Source organism: Aegilops tauschii, chromosome 4 (genome assembly GCF_002575655.3).
Source record: "Aegilops tauschii subsp. strangulata cultivar AL8/78 chromosome 4, Aet v6.0, whole genome shotgun sequence".
Lineage (NCBI taxonomy): Eukaryota > Viridiplantae > Streptophyta > Magnoliopsida > Poales > Poaceae > Aegilops > Aegilops tauschii.
Genome location: NC_053038.3, coordinates 206,445,490 through 206,468,561, shown reverse-complemented (window position 1 = coordinate 206,468,561; position 23,072 = coordinate 206,445,490). Strand labels below are relative to the sequence as shown.

General features: G+C 51.2%; 1 protein-coding gene and 1 long non-coding RNA gene across 2 annotated transcripts; one reads left to right on the top strand and one right to left on the bottom strand.

Moving 5' to 3' along the window:
• Nucleotides 1-2,235: 2,235 nt before the first annotated feature.
• On the bottom strand, nt 2,236-3,599 carry LOC109772840 (uncharacterized). The gene is made up of 2 exons (XR_002235185.4): nt 2,901-3,599; nt 2,236-2,811 (listed from the first exon to the last, which is right to left on the bottom strand). It is a non-coding gene; the product is annotated as an uncharacterized lncRNA (long non-coding RNA).
• A 2,645-nt stretch (nt 3,600-6,244) lies between these two features.
• Nucleotides 6,245-6,847, top strand: LOC141021761 (uncharacterized). Its single transcript, XM_073497615.1, has one exon. The coding sequence runs from the start codon at nt 6,245-6,247 to the stop codon at nt 6,845-6,847; it is 603 nt and encodes a 200-aa protein (XP_073353716.1).
• The last annotated feature ends 16,225 nt before the right edge of the window (nt 6,848-23,072 follow it).

The following is a 23,072-nucleotide window of genomic DNA, read 5'->3' as shown; positions in this document are numbered from 1 at the left end:
TCTACCGCTTAGTGATAAAATAAAGCAATTACATGGCGATTGCATTTCATACAAGAAAGCGACAACCATATGGCTCCTGCCAGTTGCCGATAACTCCGTTAAAAAACATGATCATCTCATACAATAAAATTTAGCATCATGTTTTGACCATATCACATCACAACATGCCCTGCAAAAACAAGTTAGACGTCCTCTACTTTGTTGTTGCAAGTTTTACGTGGCTGCTACGGGCTGAGCAAGAACCGTTCTTACCTATGCATCAAAACCACAACGATATTTCGTCAAGTATGTGTTGTTTTAACCTTCACAAGGACCGAGCGTAGCCACACTCGATTCAACTAAAGTTGAAGAAACTGACACCCGCCAGCCACCTGTGTGCGAAGCACCTCGGTAGAACCAGTCTCGTGTAAGCATACGCGTAATGTCGGTCCGGGCCGCTTCATCCAACAATACCGCCGAATCAAAGTATGACATGGTGGTAAGCAGTATGACTATTATCGCCCACAACTCACTTGTGTTCTACTCGTGCATATAACATCTACGCATAAACCTGGCTCGGATGCCACTGTTGGGGAACATAGTAATTGCAAAAAAATTCCTACGCACACGCAAGATCATGGTGATGCATAGCAACGAGAGGGGAGAGTGTCGTCCACGTACCCTCGTAGACCGTAAGCGAAAGCGTTATGACAACGCGGTTGATGTAGTCGTACGTCTTCACGATCGAACGATCCAAGTACCGAACGTACGGCACCTCCGCGATCTGCACACGTTCAGCTCGGCGACGTCCCGCGAGCTCACGGTCCAGTAGAGCTTCGAGGGAGAGTTCCGTCAGCACGACGGCGTGATGACGGTGACGATGAAGTTACCGACGTAGGGCTTCGCCTAAGCACCGCTACAATATGACCGAGGTGGATTATGGTGGAGGGGGGCACCGCACACGGCTTGGAACAATCAACTTGTGTGTCTATGGGTGCCCCCCCACCCCCCGCCCCCGTATATAAAGGAGCAAGGGGGAGGCCGGCCGGCCTTGGTGCGCCCCAAGGAGAGGTGGAATCCTCCTCCTAGTAGGAGTAGGATTCATCCTTTCCTAGTCCTACTAGGAAGGGGGAAGGGGGAAGGAAAGAGAGGGAGAGGGAAAGAGGGGCGCGCCCCCCTCCCCTAGTCCAATTCGGACTCCCCATGGGAGGGGGCACGCCACCTCCTGGGCTGCTGCCCTCTCTCTCCCCTAAAGCCCACTAAGGCCCAATACTTCCCCGGGGGGTTCCGGTAACCCCTCCGGCACTCCGGTTTTCTCCGAAATCACTCGGAACACTTCCGGTATCCGAATTTAGCCGTCCAATATATCAATCTTTATGTCTCGGCCATTTTGAGACTCCTCTCATGTCCGTGATCATATCCGGGACTCTGAATTACCTTCGGTACATCAAAACATATAAACTCATAATACCGATCGTCACCGAACGTTAAGCGTGCGGACCCTACGGGTTCGAGAACTATGTAGACATGACCGAGACACATCTCCGGTCAATAACCAATAGCGGAACCTGGATGCTCATATTGGTTCCTACATATTCTACGAAGATCTTTATCAGTCAAACCGCATAACAACATACGTTGTTCCCTTTGTCATCGGTATGTTACTTACCCGAGATTCGATCGTCGGTATCTCAGTACCTAGTTCAATCTCGTTACCGGCAAGTCTCTTTACTCGTTCCGTAATTCATCATCCCGCAACTAACTCATTAGTTGCATTGCTTGCAAGGCTTATAGTGATGTGAATTACCGAGAGGGCCCAGAGATACCTCTCCGATACTTGGAGTGACAAATCCTAATCTCGATCTACGCCAACCCAACAAGTACCTTCGGAGACACCTGTAGAGCATCTTTATAATCACCCAGTTACGTTGTGATGTTTGATAGCACACAAGGTATTCCTCCGGTATTCGGGAGTTGCACAATCTCATAGTCATAAGAACATGTATAAGTCATGAAAAAAGCAATAGCAACATACTAAACGATCAAGTGCTAAGCTAACAGAATGGGTCTGATGATGTGATCCCGTTAATCAAATGACAACTCATGTCTATGGCTAGGAAACTTAATTATCTTTGATTCAATTAGCTAGTCAAGTAGAGGCATACTAGTGACACCTTATTTGTCTATGTATTCACACATGCACTAAGTTTTCGGTTAATACAATTCTAGCATGAATAATAAACATTTATCATGATATAAGGAAATATATATAACAACTTTATTATTGCCTCTAGAGCATATTTCCTTAAAAGTCATCGCTATATAACATCAGAAAAAATGTGTGAAGTGCCCATGAAACAATTGCATCTTAAGAATTCGTTGAATCGGAAAGTAAAATGGTTGATTCATGGGCCAATGTCCACTACGCATACATCAGTAGCAACGTGAAGAGAGGGAATATGCTCACTCGGCATTACCTGAATGTTCTAAACAGGTATCTCGTGAATGTTTTTAACAGGCATTCATGCACGACATGATCAAATAAATCATTGAGAGGGAATGACATAGGGGTTGAAAGCACTGCTCACTTTGCAAAAAGTTTCCTGATGGGATTTGGCGGGTCGAAGCGTGGAGAGGGGATGAAGTACAAGATCGAACAATTGGTGAACGCCCCCGGCTTGCTCCTTTTGCTGGTAGTGTTGCAGAATAGGAACGCAGCCACAGGGGCACGCCGAGCTGGGCCAACCTGGCACCGGGCGTGAAGACCATCGACGCATAGAGCACCGGCGCGAGCCATCTCTGGCCATTGGGCATGGAGACCAGCGATGGTGCCTAGCATCAGCGCGAGCCATCCCTGGCCGTCAGACATGGATGTGAGCAAGGAGGAGGATAAGGAAAAGAAGGGCACAACCGGGACTCACTGGCGAGCTGCCACAACGCTCCAACGTACGGCGACTGCGGGGACACTGGATCTCGCCGGGATGAAGGCGACCTCCTCATTCACCCGCACCTGCCCTGTTCAGCGCCGCCTGGAGGATGTTGCACGCACAGCCTCGGCCTTACCAGCAATCCGAGCCTCACGTCGTAGACGCGCCGTCGGACGCGTCGTCTTCCCGCCGCTCCTCTCCGCCAGCGCTGACGGCGCGCGCTCCCCGGACGACCGCCTGCACTCTGCAATTGTGCAGCTCCTCAAGCGTCGTCGGAGCCGCCCCAAGCATGAGTGCTTGAGCACGCCACCACGGCAGCCCCTGCAGGGTCAGCCGCCCGGAGGAGATCCTCCGCCACGGTCTCCGGGCATGCCGCCGCGCCAGCCACCATCCACACCTCCAACCGCGGCGAGATCCCATGGAGGGCGAGAACCCCACTCGCCGATGGGAGAACGCCCTCGGGGAGGACTCCCATAGCGTCGCCCCCCATCGCAGGCGCGTCCATGGCGTCGACGGGCCTCTGCCTCCCTGCACGGAGCCGCCGCGGCCACCGTCAACGAACTGCCGCACCTACCCTCTTTCGTCCCTCCATCCCGTGCGAGTGTGTGCGGTGAGCTGCTCAATGGATACGGTGAGCCTGATTCGGGCCGGGTGGAAGCAGAGTGGGGAAGAAAAGATATCCAAAGGTGAGACAAAAGGAGTGGGAGGCGTTCGGGCGGCTGGTTTCCTAGCCGCACGGGCACTTGAGATGACGTGGCAAAATTTTTGCTGTAAAAATCGTGCTAATTGATCCAATGGTGATTAGGGCGTTTGGACCGATTGTCTTCGTGCCACACGTGCGGGCATTAGTGTTTCCGTTAATTAATTCTGCATGCAAAGCAATCTTTAATCCACCTTCTCTTCTTCGGTCAAAACAAACTGGCCGACTCCCCTCCATATTTTAGGAAACTTTTTTTTGGTGTGTAGCCGATCCAAACCTTCCAATGTTGCACTGATGGCTTTCCTTCTAAAACCGTTTAACACAATATCTTTCTTTTGCCGTCCTTCCTTATCCCCAGAAAATCAGGACGGTAACAAACAGACCAGCGGTTTCCTTTTTTTAACTCACTTCCCAAAAACGTCAATGACTAAGACTCCGTTTCTTTTTTTAGCTTCACATGATAATTCCTTCCAACGAAACCGATTGGTAGTTGCCTTTTTTTATGTGTCAATCGAAACCTTCCAAGTGTCCAAACTGAAGTGAAACTAACCAACCAACACTTGCTATTTTTTTGAGGGTCCACCACGTTTCGAAACGCTAAGGCGGCAGCGGGGCGAGCGCTAGGGTTAGGGTTTCGTCTACGGGGGTGGTTGGGCTCCGGCGGTCTATAGGGCGGCGACTGCGTCTCCCTATTCTCCGCCGGTGGCAACTGCTCTCCCCTGCGATCGAGCGGAGCTGATGGCGGGGGCGACAGAGCGCGGTTCGGGTGCGTCTCTGCGGGCGTCTTCTTCTGCAGCGCCCGTGGTGGTGGCGACGCCGTTGGTCCGGAAGGAGGGATCTTCTGCCAAGTCCCCTGGGGGGAATAAGACCCCGGACCCGGCGGCGAGCCTGTCAGAGAGGCTCGGCGGCATGGTGCTGATGGACAAGGAGGTGCAAGGCTTTGTGTTTGATGATCCTGATCCTGGTTTCCAGAAGCGATGCAGACTGATGGCGGTGGGCAAGGTATGTTCTGTAAGGCCTATGAAGATGTCTGCGGTGAAGAGGACGATGCCTAGAGCTTGGGGCCTGCACAGGGAAGCGAAGTTTAGCGAGATTGGTCCCAATATCATCATGGTGCAATTCGGAAGTGAAGGCGATTGGAAACATGTGATGAACAATGGCCCATGGCAATTTGATTTTAGTGTTCTGATTATGAAGGATTATGAGGGGAGCGTCAGACCATCGAAGATGGTTTTTGACATGGTTGATGTCTGGGTGTGGGTGCTTGACTTGCCCCCGGATAGGAGGACGGAGGCATTTGGCAAGGCGCTTGGGAACTGGCTGGGCGACATAGTTAAGGTTGATGTTGACAGAGAGGGTTTTGCCAGAGGAGGATTTCTGAGAGTGAGGGCCACAATTTCTGTTTTTGATCCTTTGGTCCGTGGCTTCTATCTCAAGAAGTCGAAGGAGGACAAGGAGAAGACCTGGTTTGACTTCTACTATGAGAAAATCCCACACTTTTGTTTCGATTGCGGGCGCTTGGTGCACAATGGTGACCGCTGTGATCCTCCAATTGAGTCGGCAGATCAGTGGGGTAGCTGGTTAAGGGCTTCTCCGGGAAGGAATGCGTCGGCGGGAGATGGAACAACTGGTGGGGGTCGGGCAGCCAAAGCAGTCGCAGTGGCAATCACACTGGTGATGCAGCGAGGTCTCGCTCCTCAAACCCGAGGGTGAGAGATTTACCCACAAGGAGGAATTTAAATGCTGAGCTATCGGGATCGGGTGACGCTCGCACTGGCGAAAGTCACATTCATGTTGATGCTGAGGTTAACAGCCCGGGTAAATCGAGATCGAGGCTTGGTGCAGAACAGAGGAGGGACCTGCGTGATAGTCTTGAGCAGCGGCGTGAGAATGATATGCGACACAAGTTGATGGAGCAGAGACACAGAGGTGGCTTGGGGGAGGAACGGAGTTCAGCTGTGGATGGCAGGGGCAAGGGCAAGGAGAAAGAATATGATGGTAGATTTCATGGGGGGTTTGAGAGAGGAGCTTGGAGTGGAGATGGAGATAGGATGGACACACATGGGAGGCGAAGAGGCACTTACAGAAGGAAACTCAGAGTTGACTTGGACAGGAGGTCAAGCTATGAACCGCATGATAGTTTTTTTGGTGACAACAGGAAGCGGAGAACGAAACAAGTGTGGGTGGCAAAGGGAGAGCATGATGCCTTCATTCGCGAAACGAGACAGAAAACGTCCTCGGTGTTTGAGCGCATATCCGGAAAGAATGGATCCTCATCGGCGGACCCTGGTCTCCAGGGCCGCTGGCTCCAGTGAATATCCTAGCCTGGAACTGTCGAGGCTTGGGGTTGGACTCGACAGTAGGCGAATTGCATGACCTGGTACGGTCCCACAACCCAGCGGTGGTGTTTTTATCGGAGACAAAGAAGAAGACTAGGGGTATGGAGAAGCTGATGTGGAGTTTAGGGTTCAGATGCAGTGTGGTTGTGGTTTGTCAAGGACTAAGGGGTGGATTAGCACTCTGGTGGAGGGAGCATGTGCATGTTTCAGTCCGACCGTTCTGCCAATATTTCATTGATGCGGAGGTGGTGTTGGAAGGCAAATCCCTTAGGGTCACTGGATTTTATGGGGAACCGCGGATGGAGCTAAGGAAGAAATCTTGGGATGCGATCAGATACTTACGAGCCCAAGATGACTTGCCGTGGATATGTGTTGGTGACTTCAATGAAGCGTTGTTCCAAGCTGATCAGTCCGGGGGAAATCTGAGGAGTTTTAATCAAATGGAAGATTTTCGTGATTTTTTAGCAGAATGTGGTTTGGCCGATCTGGGCTTCTCTGGTTACCAGTTCACCTGGGATAATAAGAGGGAAGGAGATGACAATATTCAGGTCAGGTTGGATAGGGCAGTGTGTAACGGAGATTTCTTGTCTATCTTTCCGGAGACTCTGGTTGAGCACTTGATGACGGAGGAGTCGGATCATCAGGTTATCTTGGTGCGTGCCTTGGAGACAGCTCCAAACGAGCACGCCCGTGGCCCGAGGCCATTCCGGTTCGAGGAAGCTTGGACGCGTCATGATCAGTATGATAGTATGGTGGAGGCTGCGTGGATGGGAGCGGACAGCGGGGAGAAGGATATAGCTGCTTTTTGTCAGCGTTTAGCTCGAACGGCTGGCAGCATGCAATTATGGGCAAGGGAGATTTTTGGTTCGATCAGGAAGCAAATTAAGGGGCTCAAGGCGTAGCTCACCGATGCAAAGATTCGTGCGAGGACCACTGGCTACTCGCAGGAGATCAAGGAGATCGAGGAGAAGTTGTGAGAGGTCTTTGAGCGGGAGGAGATCTTCTATCATCAGCGGTCCCGGGTTGACTGGCTCAAGGCTGGGGATCAAAACACCCAATATTTCCAGAATAGAGCTACTCACATGAAGAGGAAGAACACAATCAGGGCGCTCAAGAGGGAGGACGGGTCCAGGTGCACTGTTGAGGAGGAGATGAGGGAGATGGCAGCGTCATTTTATGAGAACTTGTTCACTTCCGAGGGTTCGACGGGAGCGGACGCTTTACTGGACAGCATTGTGCCGCTTGTTGATCCTATCATGAATGACAAGCTTTCCTCCCCGATCACTGAAAAGGAGATTGAAGTTGCATTGTTTCAGATGGGACCGACCAAATCGCCGGGGCCGGATGGCTTCCCTGCGTTGTTCTACCAGTGACACTGGTCCTTGGTTAGAGATGATGTGTGTGGTGCTGTCCGGAGGTTTCTCATGGGGGAAACCGCGCTGGAGGCTTTTAATGAGACTGTGATTGTGATGATCCCGAAAGTCAACTCACCGGAGTTGCTCTCACAGTTCAGGCCGATTAGCCTATGTAATGTCTTGTATAAAATTGCTACAAAAGTGTTGGCTAATCGTCTTAAGTGTTTTCTTCCAGTGCTGATCTCGGAGGAGCAAAGTGCGTTCGTACCGGGCAGACTTATCACTGACAACGTGCTGGTGGCCTACGAGTGTGTTCATGCAATCAGTACTAGGAAGAGGAAAAAGTGCCTTTGCGCGGTCAAGCTCGATATGATGAAGGCTTACGACCGTGTCGAGTGGAGTTTTCTGGAGCAAGTCTTGCGTAAATTTGGATTCAATGAGGAGTGGATTCAGATGGTGATGAGGTGTGTATCTTCAGCAAGGTTTAGAGTCAAGCTCAATGGTGGATTATCAAGGATGTTTTTTTCGTCCAGAGGACTCCGACAGGGTGACTCGCTCTCTCCGTACCTCTTTCTGTTTTGTGTGGAGGGGTTCTCTGTGTTGCTGAAACGTGCCCAAGAGGAGAAGGCAATTAGCGGGGTTTCTTTTGAATCTAATGGACCGCAAGTTACTCACTTGCTGTTCGCGGATGATAGTATTGTTTTCCTGGAGGCGACACAGGCAAGTATGGAGGTTTAAGGATATCTTGGGGCGATATGAGGCTGCTTCTGGTCAGAAGGTAAACTTGCAGAAATCCTCTATATTCTTTGGGAATGGTTGCCAGGAGGAAACCAAGGAGCTCTTGAAGCAAACTTGTGGCATTAGTTCGGAGGCTCTTAGTGAGAGATATTTGGGGCTCCCCACATGGGTGGGGAGGTCCAAGGAAGGAGCGTTCAAACACGTTGTAGAGAGCTCTAAAGGCAAAGTTGGTGGATGGAAGGGGCAGGGCCTATCCAAGAAAGCTCGGGAAGTGCTAGTGAAATCTTCTCTTCAAGCTACACCGACCCACACCATGAGTTGTTTCCAACTTACCAAGAAAATGTGCCGGAACCTGAAATCTATCTCGTCAAAATTTTGGTGGGGAGCAACTAATGGTGAGAGGAAGGTGCATTGGATCTCTTGGGACAAGATGTGTGAGGCTAGGAAGGAGGGTGGCCTGGGTTTCAAAGATCCAGAGGCCTTCAACCAAGCTTTGTTAGCCAAGCAAGCGTGGCGCCTCCTTCAACAGCCAACGTCTTTGTGTGCTCGTGTTCTCAAGGCTCACTACTATCCGGACTGTTCCATCATGAATGCGGTTTGCCCTGCAGCTGGTTCCTTCACTTTCAAAAGTATCATTCATGGGAGGGAGCTGTTGCGTGCGGGTTCTATTTGGCGTATTGGTGATGGATCAGGGGTTAACATTCACCATAGCAACTGGATACCACGGATGGGGAGTATGAGGCCACTGGGCCAGACTTACATCCCCGGAATAACCAAAGTGGCTGATTTGCTTACCCCTGATGGTACGACCTAGGATGATGCCAAAATGGACTGTAACACCCCGAGAATCAAGCTACAGTAACTCTCTGTGATTAAGCTAATCACGTTGCTAAACAGGGCTTGATCACATTGGAATCACCTTTCTTTCAAACTCCTAATTCAAACTTCAAATATAATTAAAGTGAAAAATAAAAGTTTTCAAAAGTTTAAACAAAAATGTTCCATGGGTGCCAAATAATACACTGGTAATTATTGTGGAGAAAACTCCTTTTTAGAAAATGCCTAAGTATTTTAAAATGGGTTAAAAGGGTGAAAGAAAACAAATAAAAGAAAATGCAAAACAAAACAGAAAACAGAACAAAAAAAGGGGAACAAAAGCCCCCCCCACTGGACATGGCCCAACTGGGCCACCCCAGGCCCAGCCGGCCGGCCCAACCCCCCTCACCTTATCCCCTCCCCCCCCCACCGACAGCCTACCCACTCGCTCTCCCCCCCGAAATATCTCACCTCCCTCCCCTGCCCCCCCGATCTGGATCGAGGAGGAGGCCGTCGCTGTCGCCGTCGCGCTCGACCCCGCGCCCTCGCCTCGCCGGAGCACTGCATCGCCGGCCTGCCTCCTCCTCCTCGCCGGCCTGCGCCTCGACACCGCATCGCCGTCGCCCCCGTCTCCCCCTCGACCCCCACTGCGGTGACCCTGCATCCCACGGTGAGGCCACCGGCCTCCGTCGCCCGCCCCTCTCCCCTCGGTCACCGCCGCCCCGCTCGCGCTCCGGCGCGCCCAGACGCGCCCCGCCGCGCCTGGCCACGCACGCGCGCCCGCACGGCCTTCGCCCGCGCGCGCCCCGACCGCGCGCCAGCATCGGCCACGCCCCGCCTGCCCCCCCTCGTCCTCGCGCCCTCGCCGTCGCGGGCAGGCCCATAGCCTCGACCGCGCCCCCCCCTCGCAGCTTCTTCCCCACGCCCGACCGCACCGACGCGCGCCCGCGCGAGCCGCGCCGCCGTTGCCTCCCACCGGCGTTGGCCTCTGGCTTCGCCCCGCACCTCGCCCCCGTACGCGCCCGTGGCCGCGCGTGGCCGCCTCTGCCCGTCCCCTGCTGCGGCGCTGCTCCGGCCGGCGAGCCTCGCCCGCGCGCGCCCCGACGGCCTTCGTCCGCCGCGCCCCCTCGCCGTCCCGTTCGGGCGGACGCCCGACGCCGTTACGCCGTTGCGCCCGTAGCCGCAGTGCCCTCTGGGCCACTGCCAGTGGGCCTCGCCCCTCTGGGCCACCGCCAGGTGGGCCTAGCCCCACCTGAGCTACTGGCCACTGGGCCCGACCCCCTGGCCCAATGACAAACGGGCCCCCAGCGCCAGAACGTTTACTAATAAAAATAAATAAATAAAATTAAAATATAAATAAATAAATAATAGTAATAATAATAATAATGATAATAATAAAACAAAAAACTAATTAATAAATAATTAAAATAAATAAAATATTAATAATAAGAAAAATAATACTAAATTAATTAATAAAAATTAATTAATAAATAAATAAAGAAATAAAAATAATTTTAATTAATTCATTAATTAAATAAATAAATTAATTAAGTTAATTAATCCTGTTTAATTTAATTAAATAATAATTAATTAGCTAAACCCTAATTAACCTAAATAGTGAATGACAGGTGGGTCCCACTGGACCCACCTGTCTGGTTTGACTGGTCAGCCGACCTGTTGACCTGCTGACGTCAGCATTGCCTCATGCTGACGTCATAATTCATTTTTGCTTAATATAAATAATTCCAGAAATTCAAATAAACTTTGAAAATTCATATCTTTTAAACCGTAACTCGGATGAAAATGTTTTCTATATGAAAGTTGCTCAGAACGACGAGACGAATCCGAATACGCAGTCCGTTCGTCCACCACACCTCCCTAACCTATCGAACTAGCAACTTTCCCCCTCCGGTCCGTCTGTCCGAAAACGTGAAACATCGGGAATACCTCCCGGATGTTCCCCCCCTTCACCGGTACCACCTACTGTCGCGTTAGGACACCCCTAGCACCGCTCACTGTCATGTCACGCATCGTCATGCTTATGTTTGCATTGTATTTACTGTTTCTTCCCCCTCTTCTCTCCGGTAGACTACGAGACCGACACTGCTGCTGCCCAGTTCGACTACGGAGTCGACGACCCCTCCTACTTGCCAGAGCAACCAGGCAAGCCCCCCCCCCTTGATCACCAGATATCGCCTACTCTATTCTCTACTACTTGCATTAGAGTAGTGTAGCATGTTACTACTTTCGATATCCTATTCTGATGCATAGCCTATCCTTGCTAACTACTGTTGTTACCTTTACCTGCAATCCTATCTGCTTAGTCTAGGATGCTAGATTTCCATCAGTGGCCCTACATTCTTGTCCGTCTGCTGTGCTATACTATCGGGCCGTGATCACCTGGGCGGTGATCACGGGCATATACTTATATACTATATACATGACACATGTGATGGCTAAAGTCGGGTCGGCTCGTAGGAGTACCCGCAAGTGGATCTTTGTGGCGGAGCGACAGGGCAGGTTGAGACCGCCTAGGTAAGAGGTGGGCCTGGCCCTGGTCGGCGTTCGCGGATACTTAACACGCTTAACGAGATCTTGGTATTTGATCTGAGTCTGGCCATTTGGTCTATACGCACTAGCCATCTACGCGGGAGTAGTTATGGGTATCCCGGCGTCGTGGTATCAGCCGAAGCCCTCGTGACGTCAGCGACTGAGTGGCGCGCGCCGTGTTGGACCGCTTTGACGTAACCGCCGTGATCGTGTGGGTTGCTAGGTCTGCTCGCGGCCGCGTTCGCAACGTGCAGGTGTGCATAGGGCGATGGGCCCAGACCCCTGCGCGCTTAGGATTAGACCGGCGTGCTGACCGCTCTGTTGTGCTTAGGTGGGGCTGCGACGCGTTGATCTTACGAGGCCGGGCAAGACCCAGAAAAGTGTGTCCGGCCAATTGGGATCGAGCGTGTTGGGTTATGTGGTGCACCCCTGCAGGGAAGTTTATCTATTCGAATAGCCGTGTCCCTCGGTAAAAGGACGACCCGGAGTTGTACCTTGAGCTTATGACAACTAGAACTGGATACTGAATAAAATACACCCTTCCAAGTGCCAGATACAACCCGGTGATCGCTCTCTAACAGGGCGACGAGGAGGGGATTGCCGGGTAGGATTATGCTATGCGATGCTACTTGGAGGACTTCAATCTACTCTCTTCTACATGCTGCAAGATGGAGATGTCCAGAAGCGTAGTCTTCGACAGGACTAGCTATCCCCCTTTTATTCTGGCATTCTGCAGTTCAGTCCACTGATATGCCTCTTTACACATATACCCATGCATATGTAGTGTAGCTCCTTGCTTGCGAGTACTTTGGATGAGTACTCACGGTTGCTTTTCTCCCTCTTTTCCCCTTTCTATATCGGATTGTCGCAATCAGATGTTGGAGTTCAGGAGCCAGACGCCACCGTCGACGACGACTCCTACGACACTGGAGGTGCCTACTACTACGTGCAGGCCGCTGACGATGACCAGGAGTAGTTAGGAGGTCCCAGGCAGGAGGCCTTGCCTTTTCGATCGTTGCTACTTTTGTGCTAGCCTTCTTAAGGCAAACTTGTTTAACTTATGTCTGTACTCAGATATTGTTGCTTCCGCTGACTCGTCTATGATCGAGCACTTGTATTCGAGCCCTCGAGGCCCCTGGCTTGTATTATAATGCTTGTATGACTTATTTATGTTGTAGAGTTGTGTTGTGATATCTTCCCGTGAGTCCCTGATCGTGATCGTACACATTTGCGTGCATGATTAGTGTACGGTCAAATCGGGGGCGTCACAAGTTGGTATCAGAGCCGACTGCCTGTAGGAACCCCCCTTCCACACTCCTTGGCCGAAGTCGAGTCTAGTCATTGCAAAGCTTTTACTAACATGGCTGTGCGGCTTACGGGCCCACGTCGCCATTGGGTGGTGCTAGGATCTTTTACTCCTCGACCTTTACTCTGGGACTCTGAACTCTCTTCTACTCGGGTTAAACGAATTTACTAACTCTAACACTAGGATCCCGTGACCGCGTTCACCCCAAAGATGGATGAACCATAGATGTTTCTTAGAATAGTATTTTGAACCATTCACACACTGTCATTTGACTCCTTTGAAATGTCTTTGCTTTCAGATGGAACCCACGAGGCAGGTTGTTCGCCACACGATGGCCATTGGTGCCTCGGGATCACCTGCGGTGCTAGCTGAGATGATGACCTATCTGGGTTATCGCTGGCACCCTGAGTTCACCGTCTACGAGGAGTTCCAGGACTTTAACCAGGAGCAGTACCGTGCCATCGTCCACCTCTACTCTCGGGAGTACGACTCCACTACTGTGCTGCACACCGCACATGGTGTTGGTGTGACCATCGATATGGCTGTCCACGATGCAGCCTATGCTGCTCTGACACGTCTTCGTGGAGAGTATCAGGAGTTGGACACCTCCCCTTTCAGGCACATTGCTATCGCCTCTGATGTTGGTACGGAGGGATACTATACTGCTGCCTACTCCACTGTCACCCGGGAGCCCTTCTACCATCAGCACCTGGTTCTGCATGCTGATGGGCTGGATCGAGCTAACCGAGCTCTTCGCCACGAGATGTACACCACCCGTCAGCACCTTTACCGTGCTCTGACGCTGCTGCACCCCTTTGTCCGGTCTGGACAGGTACCGCGTACTGCGATCTACCCAGCCAGGACCGTGATGCCCCACGGTGTTGGTTGGCCAGAGGTGGGAGGCTACTCTCCCGCACTTGGTTCTCTTCTGCCACCTGAGCGTCGGGCTCTACACCTGAGTATCCGCGGCCCCCAGTCTGCTGACGTGGAGAGCTATCCGTTGCCTCACTACCAGCTGTCGGGCTACGATTACCTCCACAGTACCTCTTGGGACTGATGTAGGCTTGATGGTAGTATTAGTTTCAGTCGTCGCGAGCCTGTGTGCCGCCTATGATGTTTTAGTCTATGTCCTGAACTCTGTGTACTGAACTCTATGCATGACCCCTTTTGTAAACTATGCCGACTACTATGTAGTAGCTATCGTGCTCCTTTCAATTATGCATGTTTCATCATGAATGATTCTTGTCATTGCAAATTTTCTCAATGCTGAACTACCCCTGTTATATATTAGCAGGAAGGTTAGACCAGGTGGTCATGGTCGCGGTGGCGATGCCCCACCACCACCTGAGTACATGGCTGGTATGATCCAACAGTTCGAACTGAACCGCCAATTCATGGAAAATATGATGGCTCAGTTTCCTCGCCCCAATTTGAACCAACAGCCAGCTCAAGTGACTCTTCAAGATTTCATATGCCTCAACCCAACCATCTACCGCAGCTCAACTCAGCCTCTGGATGCTGATGACTGGCTCCGTGACATCACCTATGAGATGGAGTCTGCTGATGTAGCCCCTGCCAGCTATGTCAATTTTGCTTCCTTCTTCTTGAAGGGACCCGCAGCTCAATGGTGGGACAGCCACAGGCGTACTCTGCCAGCTGGAACAATCATCACCTGGCCAGACTTCCAAGCTGCTTTCCGTGCCCGCTTCATTCCTCAGGGAGTCATGGACCGGAAGAAGCGTGAGTTCCGCAACCTCATCCAAGGCAACAAAACTGTCGAAGCTTATCAGCGGGAGTTTCTGGACTTGTCCCGCTATGCTGAAGAAGACATTGCAACTGATGCACGCAGACATGAGAAGTTCCGTGATGGCCTTCAAGCTGACATCAAGCTCGCACTTCTAGTGCATGACTTTGCTGATTTCACCACCTTGGTGAACAAGGCCATCAATGTTGAAACTGGTCTGCAGGAATACCAGAGCTCTCAGAGGCGCAACCGTGACACGGGCTCATCTTCGGGCTCGCCCTCCCAGAAGCGTAAGATATGGATCCCAAACAGCATGTATCGTCCAAATGCACCTGCTCCCAGAAAATCTTATGCTGCACCGCGTCTGCCTCCTCCACCATCTAAGCAGTCAAAGCTACCAGCTCCCCCACCTGGGGCTCCTGTTCCCACTCCCGATAATGGTCTGTGCTTCAAGTGTGGTCAACCGGGTCACTTTGCCAGGAACTGCTATCAGAACCAGAATCAACTGGCCCTTCCAGCAGCTGGCCGTGGTAACAACCAGCCCCGCAACAACAATGCTAAGTCTCAAGGTCGTGCTCATGCCAACCACGTTGATCTCAGCGAAGCTCAAGACCAGCCTGCTACTGTGATGGGTACACTCCTCGTAAATTCAGTACCAGCATCCGTTTTATTTGATACAGGAGCATCCCACTCATTCATTTCAGCAGAATTTGCATTCCTGCATGGCATTAATTACGAAGAGATAAACACTCCGCTAGTGGTACACACCCCTGCGGGCCAATGTCAAACCACTATGGTTAGTCACGATGTTACTGTTGAAATTGAAGGACTGGAATTTCTTGTCTCTCCCATCGTACTGAAGTCCTGTAGCATTGATCTCATTCTGGGAATGAATTGGTTAAAAGCGCATACTGCTTCAATCGTTTGCACCACTAAGACCGTCCATCTGCTACACCCTTCAGATGAGATAGTTACTTACCAAGCCCATCTGGTGCAAAATGCCGAGGCAAGGCTCTATGCATTGAATGCATTGAACGCTGCACCACTCGAGGGCATTGAAAACATTCCCGTCGTGCGTGAATTCCTCGACGTCTTCCCTGAAGAACTTCCAGGGATTCCCCCTGCTAGAGCTGTCGAATTCATCATCGACTTGAAACCAGGCACCACTCCTATAGCCAAGCGACCCTACAAGATGCCGCCGCATGAACTCCTTGAGCTTAAGGAGGAAATCGACAAGTCTCTTCGCAAAGGATTCATTCGTCCAAGTTGCTCTCCTTGGGGAGCACCTTCTCTCTTTGTCAAGAAGAAGGACGGGACAAACCGGTTAGTTCAAGACTACCGTCCTATAAACCAAGCTACCATTTAGAATAAATACCCTCTTCCTCGGATCAATGATCTGTATGATCAACTGGCGGGTTCGTCAGTGTTCTCTAAGCTCGACTTGAGGTTGGGCTACCACCAGATCCGTGTTCGCGAAGAGGATATCCCAAAGACCGCCTTCGTGACTCGCTATGGTTCATACGAGTACACCGTCATGTCTTTCGGTTTAACCAATGCTCCAGCCACCTTCTCTCGTCTGATGAACTACATATTCATGGATTACCTCGACAAGTTCGTCGTGGTTTATCTGGATGATATCCTGATATTTTCCAAGAACGAAGAAGAACATGCTGAACATCTTCGACTCGTGCTGGAAAAGCTACGAGAACATCAACTATATGCCAAGTTCTCCAAATGTGAATTCTGGCTACCGGAAGTAACCTATCTTGGGCATGTCATCTCTAAGGATGGTATTGCCGTCAACCCCGAGCGAGTTCAGACTATTCTTGATTGGACTCCTCCCAAGAACGTTAAGCAAGTCAGAAGTTTTCTCGGTCTCGCCAGCTATTGCCGTCGATTTGTCGAGAACTTCTCCAAGATCGCCAGGCCTCTGACTAACCTGTTACATAAGGGCGTCAAGTTCCAATGGACAGACAAATGTCAGGAAAGTTTCCAGGCACTCAAAGACAAGTTGACTTCTGCCCCAGTTCTAGCTCCACCTGATACTAAGAAGGACTTCGTCATCTATTGCGACGCTTCCCGTCAAGGATTAGGCTGTGTCCTAATGCAAGACCGCAAAGTGATTGCTTATGCCTCTCGACAATTGCGCCCTCACGAAGAGAACTACCCAGTTCACGACCTCGAACTTGCTGCTGTCATACATGCGCTGAAGCAGTGGCGACATTACCTTCTCGGTAATCGTTGCGAGATCTTCACTGACCACCAAAGTCTGAAGTATCTGTTTACTCAGCCAGATCTGAACCTCCGTCAGCAGAGATGGATGGAGCTTGTTGCAGACTTTGACTTGGGTATTTCCTATACTCCAGGCAAGGCTAATGTAATGGCTGATGCCTTGAGCCGCAAGTCTTACTGCAACCACCTCCAGGTTCATAAAGTTCAGCCCTCGCTTGTTGAAGAATTCAGGAAGCTGAACCTCCATATTGTTCCTCCGGGTGCACTCGCTCCCCCTCCTAAGGAGTTCCGCAAGATGAACCTCCGTGTTGTTCCCCAGGGTTCCCTCAATACCCTGGTCGTCGAACCAGATCTCCTGGACTCCATCAAGAGAATACAGGGATATGACTCTGAAGCCCATAAGATTAAGCGCTACCTCGCAGAAGGAAAACCCTCATTCTTCTCTATTGCTGAAGATGGCACCTTATACTTCAAGGGCCGCCTAGTGGTGCCATGTGTAGAGAAAAACCTGGATATGACACAGGAAGTTATGAAAGAAGCTCATGATACGCCTCTATGTATCCATCCTGGTAGTACAAAGATGTACCAAGATATCCGTCAGAGATTCTGGTGGACTAATATGAAGCAAGACATTGCTCGTTATGTTGCTGAGTGTGACGTTTGCCGTCGAATCAAAGCAGAACATCAAAGGCCTGCTGGAACTCTGCAACCTATCTCTATTCCTGAATGGAAATGGGACCATGTTGAAATGGACTTCGTCACTGGATTTCCCAAATCACAGAAAGGTAATGATGCTATTCTTGTCGTCATTGACCGACTTTCCAAAGTTGCACATTTTCTGGCAGTCAAAGAAACGATCACTGCTAGCCAGTTGGCAACGCTCTATATGTCCAGGATTGTTTCACTCCACGGTATTCCATTGGTTATCAGCTCAGACCGTGGCAGCTTATTCACTTCAAGATTCTGGGCAAGTTTCCAAGAAGCAATGGGAACTCATCTGTCATTCAGTACTGCGTTTCATCCTCAATCTCAAGGACAAGTTGAACGCGTCAATCAAGTTCTCGAAGACATGCTTCGAGCTTGCGTTATTTCCTTCGGCAAGAAATGGCAGGAATCTCTCCCGTATGCTGAGTTCTCTTATAATAATAGCTATCAAGCTAGTCTGAAGATGGCCCCCTTCGAAGTGTTATATGGACGAAAGTGCCGAACCCCCCTGAACTGGTCAGAAACTGGGGAACGTCCACTCATCGGACCGGATATTATCCAAGATGCCGAAGAACAAGTCCGCATTATTCGCGAGAATCTCAAGACTGCTCAGTCACGTCAGAAGAGTCAGTATGACCGTCATCATAAAGACATGGTCTATCAACCTGGCGAAAAGGCTTATCTTCGAGTCACACCTATGAAGGGTGCTCACCGCTTCGGGATCAAGGGCAAACTAGCTCCTCGCTATATTGGCCCATTCACTATTCTCGAAAGGCGTGGAAAAGTGGCATACCAACTGGAGCTACCGCCGAACCTTTCTCAGGTTCACGATGTGTTCCATGTGTCACAGCTCCGCCGTTGCTTCAAGGATCCAATCCGAGCTATGGATCACGAAGTGCTCGAATTGCAGCAAGACCTCTCCTATAAGGAGCATCCGGTCCGCATTCTCGACCAAGCTGAACGCCGCACACGTCAGAAGGCGATCAAGTTTCTCAAAGTCCAGTGGTCGCACCATTCTGAAGATGAGGCCACCTGGGAACGAGAGGATCGTCTGCGCGAAGAATACCCCACACTGTTTCCTTCTACCTCCTAAATCTCGGGACGAGATTTCTTGTAGTGGAGGAGATTTGTAACACCCCGAGAATCATGCTACAGTAAACTTGTGGCATTAGTTCGGAGGCTCTTAGTGAGAGATATTTGGGGCTCCCCACATGGGTGGGGAGGTCCAAGGAAGGAGCGTTCAAACACGTTGTAGAGAGCTCTAAAGGCAAAGTTGGTGGATGGAAGGGGCAGGGCCTATCCAAGAAAGCTCGGGAAGTGCTAGTGAAATCTTCTCTTCAAGCTACACCGACCCACACCATGAGTTGTTTCCAACTTACCAAGAAAATGTGCCGGAACCTGAAATCTATCTCGTCAAAATTTTGGTGGGGAGCAACTAATGGTGAGAGGAAGGTGCATTGGATCTCTTGGGACAAGATGTGTGAGGCTAGGAAGGAGGGTGGCCTGGGTTTCAAAGATCCAGAGGCCTTCAACCAAGCTTTGTTAGCCAAGCAAGCGTGGCGCCTCCTTCAACAGCCAACGTCTTTGTGTGCTCGTGTTCTCAAGGCTCACTACTATCCGGACTGTTCCATCATGAATGCGGTTTGCCCTGCAGCTGGTTCCTTCACTTTCAAAAGTATCATTCATGGGAGGGAGCTGTTGCGTGCGGATTCTATTTGGCGTATTGGTGATGGATCAGGGGTTAACATTCACCATAGCAACTGGATACCACGGATGGGGAGTATGAGGCCACTGGGCCAGACTTACATCCCCGGAATAACCAAAGTGGCTGATTTGCTTACCCCTGATGGTACGACCTAGGATGATGCCAAAATGGACTGTAACACCCCGAGAATCAAGCTACAGTAACTCTCTGTGATTAAGCTAATCACGTTGCTAAACAGGGCTTGATCACATTGGAATCACCTTTCTTTCAAACTCCTAATTCAAACTTCAAATATAATTAAAGTGAAAAATAAAAGTTTTCAAAAGTTTAAACAAAAATGTTCCATGGGTGCCAAATAATACACTGGTAATTATTGTGGAGAAAACTCCTTTTTAGAAAATGCCTAAGTATTTTAAAATGGGTTAAAAGGGTGAAAGAAAACAAATAAAAGAAAATGCAAAACAAAACAGAAAACAGAACAAAAAAAGGGGAACAAAAGCCCCCCCCACTGGACATGGCCCAACTGGGCCACCCCAGGCCCAGCCGGCCGGCCCAACCCCCCTCACCTTATCCCCTCCCCCCCCCACCGACAGCCTACCCACTCGCTCTCCCCCCCGAAATATCTCACCTCCCTCCCCTGCCCCCCGATCTGGATCGAGGAGGAGGCCGTCGCTGTCGCCGTCGCGCTCGACCCCGCGCCCTCGCCTCGCCGGAGCACTGCATCGCCGGCCTGCCTCCTCCTCCTCGCCGGCCTGCGCCTCGACACCGCATCGCCGTCGCCCCCGTCTCCCCCTCGACCCCCACTGCGGTGACCCTGCATCCCACGGTGAGGCCACCGGCCTCCGTCGCCCGCCCCTCTCCCCTCGGTCACCGCCGCCCCGCTCGCGCTCCGGCGCGCCCAGACGCGCCCCGCCGCGCCTGGCCACGCACGCGCGCCCGCACGGCCTTCGCCCGCGCGCGCCCCGACCGCGCGCCAGCATCGGCCACGCCCCGCCTGCCCCCCCTCGTCCTCGCGCCCTCGCCGTCGCGGGCAGGCCCATAGCCTCGACCGCGCCCCCCCCCCTCGCAGCTTCTTCCCCACGCCCGACCGCACCGACGCGCGCCCGCGCGAGCCGCGCCGCCGTTGCCTCCCACCGGCGTTGGCCTCTGGCTTCGCCCCGCACCTCGCCCCCGTACGCGCCCGTGGCCGCGCGTGGCCGCCTCTGCCCGTCCCCTGCTGCGGCGCTGCTCCGGCCGGCGAGCCTCGCCCGCGCGCGCCCCGACGGCCTTCGTCCGCCGCGCCCCCTCGCCGTCCCGTTCGGGCGGACGCCCGACGCCGTTACGCCGTTGCGCCCGTAGCCGCAGTGCCCTCTGGGCCACTGCCAGTGGGCCTCGCCCCTCTGGGCCACCGCCAGGTGGGCCTAGCCCCACCTGAGCTACTGGCCACTGGGCCCGACCCCCTGGCCCAATGACAAACGGGCCCCCAGCGCCAGAACGTTTACTAATAAAAATAAATAAATAAAATTAAAATATAAATAAATAAATAATAGTAATAATAATAATAATGATAATAATAAAACAAAAAACTAATTAATAAATAATTAAAATAAATAAAATATTAATAATAAGAAAAATAATACTAAATTAATTAATAAAAATTAATTAATAAATAAATAAAGAAATAAAAATAATTTTAATTAATTCATTAATTAAATAAATAAATTAATTAAGTTAATTAATCCTGTTTAATTTAATTAAATAATAATTAATTAGCTAAACCCTAATTAACCTAAATAGTGAATGACAGGTGGGTCCCACTGGACCCACCTGTCTGGTTTGACTGGTCAGCCGACCTGTTGACCTGCTGACGTCAGCATTGCCTCATGCTGACGTCATAATTCATTTTTGCTTAATATAAATAATTCCAGAAATTCAAATAAACTTTGAAAATTCATATCTTTTAAACCGTAACTCGGATGAAAATGTTTTCTATATGAAAGTTGCTCAGAACGACGAGACGAATCCGAATACGCAGTCCGTTCGTCCACCACACCTCCCTAACCTATCGAACTAGCAACTTTCCCCCTCCGGTCCGTCTGTCCGAAAACGTGAAACATCGGGAATACCTCCCGGATGTTCCCCCCCTTCACCGGTACCACCTACTGTCGCGTTAGGACACCCCTAGCACCGCTCACTGTCATGTCACGCATCGTCATGCTTATGTTTGCATTGTATTTACTGTTTCTTCCCCCTCTTCTCTCCGGTAGACTACGAGACCGACACTGCTGCTGCCCAGTTCGACTACGGAGTCGACGACCCCTCCTACTTGCCAGAGCAACCAGGCAAGCCCCCCCCCTTGATCACCAGATATCGCCTACTCTATTCTCTACTACTTGCATTAGAGTAGTGTAGCATGTTACTACTTTCGATATCCTATTCTGATGCATAGCCTATCCTTGCTAACTACTGTTGTTACCTTTACCTGCAATCCTATCTGCTTAGTCTAGGATGCTAGATTTCCATCAGTGGCCCTACATTCTTGTCCGTCTGCTGTGCTATACTATCGGGCCGTGATCACCTGGGCGGTGATCACGGGCATATACTTATATACTATATACATGACACATGTGATGGCTAAAGTCGGGTCGGCTCGTAGGAGTACCCGCAAGTGGATCTTTGTGGCGGAGCGACAGGGCAGGTTGAGACCGCCTAGGTAAGAGGTGGGCCTGGCCCTGGTCGGCGTTCGCGGATACTTAACACGCTTAACGAGATCTTGGTATTTGATCTGAGTCTGGCCATTTGGTCTATACGCACTAGCCATCTACGCGGGAGTAGTTATGGGTATCCCGGCGTCGTGGTATCAGCCGAAGCCCTCGTGACGTCAGCGACTGAGTGGCGCGCGCCGTGTTGGACCGCTTTGACGTAACCGCCGTGATCGTGTGGGTTGCTAGGTCTGCTCGCGGCCGCGTTCGCAACGTGCAGGTGTGCATAGGGCGATGGGCCCAGACCCCTGCGCGCTTAGGATTAGACCGGCGTGCTGACCGCTCTGTTGTGCTTAGGTGGGGCTGCGACGCGTTGATCTTACGAGGCCGGGCAAGACCCAGAAAAGTGTGTCCGGCCAATTGGGATCGAGCGTGTTGGGTTATGTGGTGCACCCCTGCAGGGAAGTTTATCTATTCGAATAGCCGTGTCCCTCGGTAAAAGGACGACCCGGAGTTGTACCTTGAGCTTATGACAACTAGAACTGGATACTGAATAAAATACACCCTTCCAAGTGCCAGATACAACCCGGTGATCGCTCTCTAACAGGGCGACGAGGAGGGGATTGCCGGGTAGGATTATGCTATGCGATGCTACTTGGAGGACTTCAATCTACTCTCTTCTACATGCTGCAAGATGGAGATGTCCAGAAGCGTAGTCTTCGACAGGACTAGCTATCCCCCTTTTATTCTGGCATTCTGCAGTTCAGTCCACTGATATGCCTCTTTACACATATACCCATGCATATGTAGTGTAGCTCCTTGCTTGCGAGTACTTTGGATGAGTACTCACGGTTGCTTTTCTCCCTCTTTTCCCCTTTCTATATCGGATTGTCGCAATCAGATGTTGGAGTTCAGGAGCCAGACGCCACCGTCGACGACGACTCCTACGACACTGGAGGTGCCTACTACTACGTGCAGGCCGCTGACGACGACCAGGAGTAGTTAGGAGGTCCCAGGCAGGAGGCCTTGCCTTTTCGATCGTTGCTACTTTTGTGCTAGCCTTCTTAAGGCAAACTTGTTTAACTTATGTCTGTACTCAGATATTGTTGCTTCCGCTGACTCGTCTATGATCGAGCACTTGTATTCGAGCCCTCGAGGCCCCTGGCTTGTATTATAATGCTTGTATGACTTATTTATGTTGTAGAGTTGTGTTGTGATATCTTCCCGTGAGTCCCTGATCGTGATCGTACACATTTGCGTGCATGATTAGTGTACGGTCAAATCGGGGGCGTCAC

What these genes read in the sequence shown, in the direction of transcription:
- LOC141021761 (XM_073497615.1), top strand. Translation starts at nt 6,245, where the DNA reads ATGGAGCTAAGGAAGAAATCTTGGGATGCGATCAGATACTTACGAGCC.